The following is a 10839-nucleotide window of genomic DNA, read 5'->3' as shown; positions in this document are numbered from 1 at the left end:
GAATTGTACAATGAAAGAATTTTTCTTTTCAAAGAGAAAAGTGAACTAGGGTGGGGGCTGGGCAGGGAGGAAAATGTGCAACAACGAATGAATGGAAATTCAAGTTCTCTATAAACTTTCAATAAAATCTCAATTTAAAAAAAAGAGAGAGAAAAAAACCTAAAACACTGTGCCCACAGTCAAGTCAGTTCTGACTCCCAGCAACACTGGAGACAGAGGAGAACTGCCTCACAGGTTCCCAAGACCGTACATCTTCACACAAACAGACCAGCACGTTTCTCTTCAGGGGTGGCTAGTGAATTCTAACTGCCAATCTTCCAGTTCACAGCTGAAGGCTCGGTCCACTACACGCGCCTCAGTCTATCTCAATACACAGAACAATGATTACGGAACCACAACACCCAGATTCTGTCTGTCTCTTCATTGCATCCTAACTGGACAACATTAAATGGCTTATTATTCTCTCTGAGCCTCAGTTTTCTCGTCTGTAAAATGGAATAAGGTCACCCTCAACCACCTCAAAAGATTAATGAGGGATATGTTAGCATAACATATGTGAAAGCATTCTGTAAATGAAGCAGTATCACCCAACTAAGGTTTAGAGTATCACTGCTGTTGCTCCTGTTAAATTGGTTCTGACGCCTGGGAACCTCACGAGTGCAGAGTAGAACCGCTCCATAGAAGGCTCAAGGCTTGGGACCTCTTAGAAGAAAATCACCAGGCTTGTCTTCTAAGAGCCTCTGGGTGGGTTTGAACCACCAGTTTTGATTCACGGTCCAGTGTGTAACCAGGTGCACCAACCAATAAGCAAGTTTAGCAGGCACATGGCAAATGCTCCACCCTTCCTGCCGGACAGGCTGCTCACGCTGGGGTCAAACTCAGAGACAAATCAGCAGCTGCAGTCAAGGGACACTGCTGCAGGACATGACGACGAGATGTGCTGGAAAGTGGAGGTGCCAGGGAAGAATGTCTCAAAAACGCACTGAGCTGGCCCTCCAGGCGTGGACCCACTGCCCTGCTTAGTAATGCCTTCCCGGCAGCCCTCATGCAGGCCAGAGGGCAGCTTCTGAGCTTCAACAAGCCTCAGTCCTGGGCCAGCCATGGGGAGGCAGCGTGGACCATCAGCCTGACCTGGTCCTGCTAGGGTCAACCAGCATCTGGTTTGTCCAGTGAGCAGCAGGCAGCTTTGCCCAAGTGCTCACTGCTGTCCCTCTGCCCCTATTTCCCTGTCTGCGCCCCACTTCTCCATGAGAACTAGGCTGGACTCGGTATTCCGGCCTAACTGTCTGGGGTCCCGACACCCTGCCCTGCTCTTCTCCAGTAGCAGGATCTGTGCCTCTAGGTTCACACTTCCTGAGACTCCTCTGCCAATGTCTCCATCATCAGAATGATGTCCCAGCTGTGCCCTCTGGGGTCTTCTCACCGGCTGCTGGTGGATTCGAAACTCCACAGAGGTATGGCCTTTGAGTTAGTAGGGCAACTTTCTGTGGACTAGGCCCAGGGCATCAGGCAAAGGGCAGAGGCATTTCAGTGATGGGGGGAAGGGGACAGTCTCCCATCATCCTGCCCACACCCTCCAGGATCCTTGAAAGGTGACCCAGAGAAGCTGCTTATGGGTCAGGGACCCCTAGGCCCAGAGCTGAGGGGAGGCAAAAGAAAGCAGCCCTGTCGGGCCACCTGCACCCACCGGAATCCGTTCTGCACGGCCCTGGGGTTGACCAGCACGCAGTCCCATGTGCGGCTGGCAGCATTCTGGAACAGAACCAGCTGCCCATCCTCTCGAATCCGGCTGTGCGTGCTGTACTCCGCCACGGACACCTCCTTCACCCGGAACGGGTTCGAGAACAGGTTGGTGACGCTGCTCAGGGTGTTGACCAGGCGGCCGAAGAACTGCATCTTCTGTGGGGCAGGTGGGGGGTCCCCACCCCACCGCCGACTCCTTCTGTCTGAAAGAGAACGAGGTTACTGGTCAGCGGGCACAATCGCCCATGCCCATCTCACCATGTGCAGTGGGGTCCTACATGGACCCCAAATCGGTCTCAACTTGCTCTGGTCCCCAATTCCGATCTGTGTAGACCTGAAAAAGAGGAGGATGAGAGGAGGGCACTGAGTGGGGGCCAGGAGGCCGAGGGGGAGCCTTAGGGCTGGCGTCACCTGGCAGGCCCCTCCTAACATTGTGCCAAGGAGCCCCCACGGCTGTCCTGTTCCTTGTTTCCGCAAGAGAGTTCAGTTTTCACATCTGTCATGTGGGCAACAAGGATCCCTGGTGGTGCGGTGAGTTAGCACTCCATGCTTTACAGGTCTGTATTCCTTTTACTGTGGGCAGTGCCCACTGCTCCCTGCTCCATGGAGCTGCTGTATGGACAGAACGATGACAGACGACAGGAGCTCGAATGGTAGGCAGGGGAGGGGCCCTCAGAGCTCAGCACAGGGCACTTCAATTCCACGGTCAGTGTGCCGTCTCTGCTGAGTACCAGGACAGTGGGGGTCATGTCACTGTCTCTTGGAGACAGGATGGTAAGCGTCAAGTGCCTTCAGTACCAAGTTCTAGGGGCCCTCGGGGTGCCTTTGCTGAGGACGGAGCACCGTCTGTGCATGCTCGGAAGTCACAGAGCCACCCTGTCTGCCGCAGACAGACACTGCCCAGTCTGGACGGGGGTTAGTTGTCCTGGTGCTTCCTGGGCTTTCGGGAAGAACACAAGCTGTGAAATGCATTAATGCTGCGGAGAAACCGGAACTCTTATCCACTGCTGGTGGGAGTGTAAAATGGTGACACCACTATGGAAAGCTGTATGGCAGTTTCTCAAAAAGTTGCAAATAGAAATACCATTTGACTCAGCAATTCTACTACTGGGAATATACTCTAAAGAAACCATAACTGCCACACAAGCAGATATATGCACACCCACGTTTATTACGGCTTTGTTCACAATAGTAAAAGTTGGAAACAACCTAAGTGCCCATCAACAAATGAATGCACACTGCACTGAAAAACAAGGAACACATCCAATATTATTCAAAATGGGTGACCCTGGAGGACATTATGCTGAGTGAAATATCTCAATCACAAAAGGACAGGTGCTGCATGGTGCCACTGTTGTAGAACGGGACTGACATCAGGGTTGGGGTGAGACTGAGAAAAACTGGATAAATTATGTATACTGCGTTGAAACAGATTTCAAACTATTTGAAAGCGATATATGATTGGGTATTATGGTTATGACAGGAGTCCAGGATAAAGATTACATAGTGGAGTGCACTTGGAGCGGGAAGGGGGGGACTGTATACCAGTGAAATAATTTTTCTTTTACTTTTCAAAGAGAAGTGCAAACTGGGGGGAGGGGTGGGCAGGGAGAAAAATGCAACAATGAATGTATAGAAATACAAAATCTCTGTAAACATTCATTAAAATGAATTTTTAAAAATAAAAAGAAAGAAAGAAAAGCATTGTCCCCACCCCCCACGTCAGGAAGACCCGCTGGAGGCCCCACTCTGCCTCCGTGCCAGGACAGTCACTGCCAAAGTGCACGTCAGATGCCAGGCAGCATGCCTGAGTGTGGACGCCTTGCGAGGACGGGCCCATCTGTGTGGACAGGAGTGGACACGCTCACTCTGGCACTGCCTGTGCGCGGAGGACAGGAGAGGTGTTCTCGGCCATGCGTAGGGGGGAGAGGAGAGCAGAAGGCCTACAAAAAAGAACTAAAAAGAAACCCCAAAACCTCCCCGACATCAAGTGCATTCCATCCTCCTCAACCAGCTGGACTGACACAGTGACCGCAGCAATGGGCTTGAGAGTGTCCGCCGCAGTGAGGACGGCACAGGACAGGGCCGGTTCAGGTCTGTTGCTCACACTGTCCCTGTAAGTTGCTAACACCACCAACAGGCTAGGAGATCGTAACGTGAGCGGTCAGCCCACCTTCCTCGCTTGGAGCCACTGGTGGGGACACGAGGCCTTCTGCTGAGCAGCGCAGCCGGCCATGGCCTGTGCCACCAGCGTCCCGAACAGCAAGGCCACTCTCTCGCTCTCACTGCTGTGGAGTCGGAACCGACACACAGCCGACCCGCCACTTGATCCAGGGCTGTAAATCACTCCCTCCGAGTGGCTGGTGGATTTGAACCACCAAACACGCGTGGCCTGTGGGTGAGCGGCAGAACAGCCTGCAGACCAGGCCTCCAGAGCTCTGTCCACTGAGGAAGTCGAAGAAAAGTCATGAACTGGGGACGAGATGCACATCAAATGGGGAGAAGGAAAGAACACCATTCAAAAACACCGATCAGCATGTGAACGGTTTCATGGAAAACTACTTTGTAAACTTTCATTCAATTAACAGTATTAAAGAAAAAAAGAGGTCTACACAGAACCAGTTAGAAAGGGAGGGTAAGTGAAGGAGCTCTGCTGGCACACCTGGTTAAGTGTTCGACTGAGAGCTGACGGACTGAGGGTTCAAACTCACCCGGTGGCTCCACGGAAGACGGAAGACAGACCTGCTGACCTGCTTCAGCCGTGAACACTCAGTGGGGCAGTTCTACTGTCACATGGGATCACTCTGAGTCACCGTGAGTCAGGACATCAGTGATAACTGCTTCAGGAGATGTTCGGTGGGGGCAAAGGTGGTAGCAGGCCCTGGGGGAAGCACAGTGAGCAGACTTCCATTTAAGGCTAGCACCTGAGGCAGGGGGTCAGCAAGCCTGCACACCGAGTCACAGGGACAGCTGTGCGGCCTTGGGCACTTATTAACCTCTCTGTATCTCCCATTTCCTTATCTGTGACATAAAATTGTCTGGTAAGAGCTCCTGGCCTGCAATCAATGCTAGGCATTGAAGGACAAAGTCCAAGCCACACTGAAGGCACTGGCAAAACCTAAGGCCCTGAGAAAGGAGGTGTTTCAAAACACAGATAAAACAGATGTAGGCCTGAAAACTGCTTTATGCCAAGTAATTTAGAAGCGTTACCTAGCCAATTGACTGGAAGAGATCTGTATTTGTTTTATTTCAGAGAAAAAATAATATCTAATAGAGTGAGGAAATAATCGTATAGTATCACGAATAATTCTTAATATCAAGATAACAATTCCCTCACTCTGATGGATCATTTTTGGGTAGAATATTAGGTTATCCAGGAAGCATTAAAAGAAGATGGAAAGAGTCACTGTACCAAAAGGAATTGGTGGACACAGAAGAATTTCATGAAACAATGTCTGATCAAGAGCCTGTGGTGATGAAGGAAGTTCAAGCTGCTCTGAAAGAATTGGCAAAAAACAAAGCCCCAGGAATTGATGGCATACCAACTGACATATTTCAACAAACAGATGCTGCCCTGGATTTGCTCAGAAAGCTGTGCCAAGAAATCTGGAGGACAGCCACCTGGCCAACCGACTGGAAGAGAACTTTATTTGTTCCCATTCCAAATAAAGGTGATCCAACAGCATGTGGAAATTAGCGAACAGTATCACTGATATCACATACAAGCAAGATTTTGCTGAAGATTATCCAAAAATGACTGGAACAGCACATCAACAGAGAACTGCCTAAAAGGCAGGCTGGATTTAGAAGAGGCCGTGGCACTAGGAATATAATAGCTAATGTCTGATGGATCTTGGCTAAAAGCAGAGATTACCAGAGGACTGTCTATCTGTGTTTCATTGACTATGCAAAGGCATTTGACTGTGCGGATTACAACAAACTGTGGCTGACTCTGAGAAGTAAAGAAATCCCAGAACACTTGATTGTGTTTATGCAAAACCTGTACTTGGACCAGGAGGCAATCATCAGAACAGAGCAAGGAAATACTGCATGATTCAAATTGGGGAGGGTGTGGGTCAAGAATGTGTCCTACCTCCGTATCTTTTCAATCTATATGCAGAACAGATTATCCAGGAGACTGGGCTCTATGAGGAGAAGTGTGGCATCAGGACTGGAGGTAGACTCATCAACAATCTGCATTATGCAGAGGACACAACCCTGCTTGCTGAAACTGAGGACATGAAGTGCTTGATGCAGGTCAAGGACTGCAGCCTTCAATATGGACTGAAGCTCAATACCAAGAAAACAAAGACTCTCACCACTGGGCCGACTGGCAGCATCATGATGGATGATGAAGAGCCTGAGATTGTTGACAGCTTCCGTTCACTTGGCTCTACAATCAACACCCTTGGTACCAGCAGCCAGGAAATTAAAAGACTAATTGCTTTGGGTAAGTGTGCTGGCAGAGACCTCTCCAAAGTACTGAAGAGTAACAATGTCAGTATGGAGACTAAGGTGTGCCTGATAATGGCCATGGTCTTTGCAATTATTTGCTATGCATCAGAGAGCTAGACAATGACCAGAGATGACAGAAGGAGAGTTGACACCTTTGAGCTGTGGTGCTGGAGAAGAGTATTGACTATACCATGGACTGCTAGAAGAACAAACAGGTTTGGCCTGGAGAGGGTGAAGCAAGCCTCTTCCTTGAAGGCAAGGATTCTGAAGCTCTGTCTGACATACTCTGGACATGTTGCAAGACAGGATCAGTCCTTGGAGAGGGACGCCATGCTTGGTAGGGTGGAGGGACAGTGCAGGAGGAGAAGACCCTCTTTGAGATGGATTCAGTCAGTCACTGAGGCAATGGGGATAGGTGCGTCATAGGCAATAAGATTGGCAAGGGATAGAGCAGCATTTAGGGCTGTTATACATAGGGTTGCTATGAGTCGCAGGCAACTCAACAACACATAACAACAACATCATCAATAATCACACACAAGTAAAATCTTGCTAAAGATTATTTTTAAAATGGCTGGAACAGCACACTGACAGGGAACTATCAGAAAATCAAGCTGGAGTCAGGCTGTGGAATGAGAGATATCACTGCTACTGTCAAATGGACCTTGGCTAAAAGCAGGGAATATTAGAAAGATGCTTACTTGGCATCTTATTGACTGTGCAGAGGCATCTGACCATGTGGCTAATAATAACTTCTATGTAAAATTGAGACGAACAAGAAGTCCAGACACTTAACTGTATTCATGAGAAAGAAATCTGCCAAGAAGCAATGGTTCGAACAGAACAAGACACTGATATTACGTGGTTTAAAAATTAGAAAAAGTCTGTGTCAGACTTGAATCCTTTCTCTATACCTATTCATTACACATGCTGAGAAACTATTTGAGAAGGTGGACTATAAGAAGAAGAATGTGGCACCTGAATCAAAGGATGACCATCAACAACTTGTCTTATGCAGATGATACAACCTTGCTTGCCAAGACTGAGAAGGACCTCAAGCCCCTGCGGCAGAAGGTCAAGGCCTGTAGTCTCAAATATGGATTGAAGCTTAACATCAAGAAAACAAAGATTCTCACCACTGGGCCAACTGGCAGCATCATAACAGAGAAGAGATTGAGATTGTTAACAATTTCAATTTGCTTGGTTTCACAATTAACACTCTTGGCATTAGCAATCAGGAAATTTTAAAAATGAGCTGCAATAAGGGAAATCGGTTATCAGGGACTTCTCCAGAGTGCTGAAGAACAAGGTCATCAGTCTGAAGACTAAGGTATGTCCGATCCAGGCCATGGTCTTAGCAATTGCTTGCTATGTATCACAAAGCTGGACAATTTTAACAGAAGAAAACACAATGTCTTTGAGCTGTGGTGCTGGAGAAGAGTATTGAACATATCATGGACTGCCAAGAGAACAAACAGGTCTGTCCTGGAGAGTGTAAGATCAAGTTGCTCCTTCTATCTCACTTTTTTTTGGCAAGCTGCCCAGAGGGACCAGTTCTTGGAGAAGGACATAATGCTTGGAAGGGTGGAGGGACTGCACAGGAAAGGAAGACCCTGGATGAGACAGATTGACACAGTGACTGGGGAAATGGGGACAAGTGTGTCAGAGACAGTGAGACTGGCTCAGGATAGGTCAGGATTATGAGCTGTGTTGTGCACAGGGTTGCTATGAGTTGCAAGTGACTCAGTGGCACAAAACAACAACTTCAGAAATATTTCAGTGTCGACTAATTCTTGTTGGAGCAGTGACACAGTGTATTCCCTCCATTTTCTTTTGATGATTCCTGGATCATTTACGATTTTGCCCATAACATCTCTCAGTATATCCTGGATAGAGGCGATAGAACCTGGGAGGAAAGGGGTTTAGGGGGATCAATCTGAGAAAATCTCAAAAACATAAAACAGGCCAGGCTTACTGGCCTTGCAGAGACCAGTGGAACCCCAAGACCATGGCCTTTAGACACCCTTCCAACCTAGAACAAAACCCACCTTGATGGCTCAACTTACAGTGGAACGAATGACAGGTCACACGGTGATCAGTAAGACCAGGAAGACGCTTAAGAAAAATCAACCATATCAGGTCAAAAGAACAACACCTACCCCAAAATGAAGCCTCAAAAGCAAGATAAGATAGAAAGATTAATGGTGATGCGAGACACAGGGAGGAAGTGGGGAACATGAGATGACAGCAAGGGAAATGTAATCAATGTTATAACCAACAAGTGCATGCACAACAGCAAAGCTCCAAGAAACAGCAAACTTCAAACGCTGCAGAGGATGCGGGCAAACTAAACTCTCACACCCCGTTGGCGGCAACGCAAAACCATACGACCACTGTGGAGAGCAGTCTGCCACTTCCTTAGGAACTGGGAATAGAAATACGATCTGATCCAGCAATCCCACTACCACAGATATATCCCACAGAAAGAGCAGATCGATTGCACACGCCATGTTTATCGCGGCTTTGTTCCCAACAGCAAGGAGTTGGAAACAACCCAAGTGCCCATCAACAAACTAATGGACAGAGAAGCACTGGTATATTCACACAATGGAATATTATGCTGCAAAGAAAAACAAGGAACTCAGGAAATAATATACAAAATGGGCAATCCTAGAGGACATTATGCTGGGTGAACTATCTCAGTCACAAGAAGACAAATACTGCATAGTGCTATTGTTGTAAAGTGGGTCTGACATCGGAGTTGGGGGAAACTAACAGGGGAGGCGGAATATATGATTAGGTATTATTGTCATGACAAGATTCCAGAATGGAAGCTGCATAGTGGAGTGGACTGCAGGGTGGAGGAAGTCTTGTGTAAAAATGAAAGAATTTTTTAACTTTTCAAAGAGAAAAGCGAACTGGGGGGAGGAGTGGGCAGGGAAGAAAGTGTGCAACAATGCATGCATAGAAATCCAAAGTCTTTGTAAACTTTCATTAAAATAAAATTTATTAACTTTTAAAAAAAATTATACAATGTGGCAAGCTCTGGTGGCCTAGTGGCAAGAAGCTACCTGGAAATACCAAAGGTGAGTAGTTTGGATCCATAAAAGATGCTCTGCTGGAGAAGGATGGGCAATCTCCTCCTGTGCCAGTTCAATCTGACTCGATGGCACACACACAAAAAAAAAATTTTGAAAAAAAAAAAGTTGTAATTGCAAAGATGGTAACAACTCAAGAAAAGCAGGTAACATTCTGTTCGAAGGCTCAATGCCGTCGGGTTCACCTATCACCTGGCCTGGCGGTAGACAGTAGAAACATCACCTGCAGGAACTCGGTCCCCGGGGTAGCCACCCCAGTTGTCCTCTCCTGTGCTTCCTGCACACCACACCCCACACTACTCCCAGAAGGCAGGCTGCTTCGCACCCCCTGGCCAATCCACACTGCTGCCCTTCTCTCCTCTTCTCCCTGGAGAGACACTAGTTACCCACTAAAACCAAGCACATCTACCACATCTCCTTAAAGTGCTTCTGCTGCAGTGGCCCCGCTTCCAGGGTCTCCCCACCCCACATCCTGTGCTGGTCTCACTTTCATCCCTTTCTGTCATCAGCCTCCTCTGCTATAACTGTCCCTCCTACCTCACATACAGCCACCACCCATCTGTCAGTACAGGTTTCCCCATGGCTATGATGACAATGAGGAGGTCTTGGAGTGCTTGTGGCATGCAGATGATTAAGGACCGTTGTTGTTGTGCACCACTGAGTGGGAACCAACCCATAGCTGACCCCCTGGTGGGTTTTCAGAGGCAGTTAACGGCACACAGACTGCCCATCCTTCTCCCATGGAGCAGCTGGTGGCCTCAAACTGTGGGCCTTCAGGACTGCAGCGCAGCTTCTTGCCACTTGGCTACCAGAGCTACAGCCTTCAAAAGGGATTACATCTCAATATCAAGAAGACAAAAGTCCTCTTCACCAGGCCAACTGACAACATCATGATAGGTGGAGACTCGACGCAAGTTGTGAGTAACTTCATCCTACCTGGATCCACTATCAACACACTTGGTACCAGCAGCCAAGAAATCAAAAGATGAGTTGCACTGGGAAAATCTGCTGCAAGGACTTCTCCAGAATACTAGAGAGCAATCATGTCAGTTTAAAGACTAAGGTGCACCTGATCCAAGTCATGATCTTCTCAATTACTTGCTATGCATCTGAAAGTTGGACAATGAATAAAGATGACAGCAGAAGAATCAATGCCTTTGAGTTGTAGTGTTGGTGACAAATATGGAATATCCCATGGACTGGCAAGAGAAAAAAAACCAGGCTTATTTGAAGAAAGTAAAATCAGAGTGCTCCTTGTGAGCAAGAATGGTGACACTTTCTCTCACATACTATGGGCATGTTGCCAGGAGGAGCTAGTCCTTAGAGAAGGGTATCATGCTTGGAAACGTGGAGGGTCAGCTAGAGGGAGGGGGACCCTCATCGAGATGGACTCACGTTGTCTGAGATGGTGAGGATGGCACACGACAGGGCAGGGTTTGGACCCGTTGCTCATAGGGTTGTTATGAGTTGCAGTTGCCTTGACAGCATCTAACAAAACCACCACGATGATGCTGAACAAACCCCAGCTGTGCTTTCAAGACTA

At 47.9% G+C, this 10839-nt stretch overlaps 1 protein-coding gene across 1 annotated transcript in view; it reads right to left on the bottom strand.

Annotated features, from left to right (window-relative positions):
• PLA2G6 (phospholipase A2, group VI (cytosolic, calcium-independent)) overlaps positions 1-1896 on the bottom strand; it is a 69400-nt gene extending 67504 nt beyond the window's left edge. Inside the window, exon 1 of the mRNA XM_006890210.1 lies at positions 1688-1896. Within this exon, the coding sequence (XP_006890272.1) occupies positions 1688-1896 (209 nt within the window). The remainder of the gene's footprint in view (positions 1-1687) is intronic.
• Between the last annotated feature and the right edge of the window lie 8943 nt (positions 1897-10839).

This window comes from Elephantulus edwardii, unplaced genomic scaffold (assembly GCF_000299155.1).
Source record: "Elephantulus edwardii isolate Elephantulus edwardi_28Jun2011 unplaced genomic scaffold, EleEdw1.0 scaffold00086, whole genome shotgun sequence".
NCBI classification, from domain to species: Eukaryota; Metazoa; Chordata; class Mammalia; order Macroscelidea; family Macroscelididae; genus Elephantulus; species Elephantulus edwardii.
The sequence above is the reverse complement of the archived record's forward strand: the minus strand, read 5'-3'. Positions and strand labels throughout refer to the sequence as shown.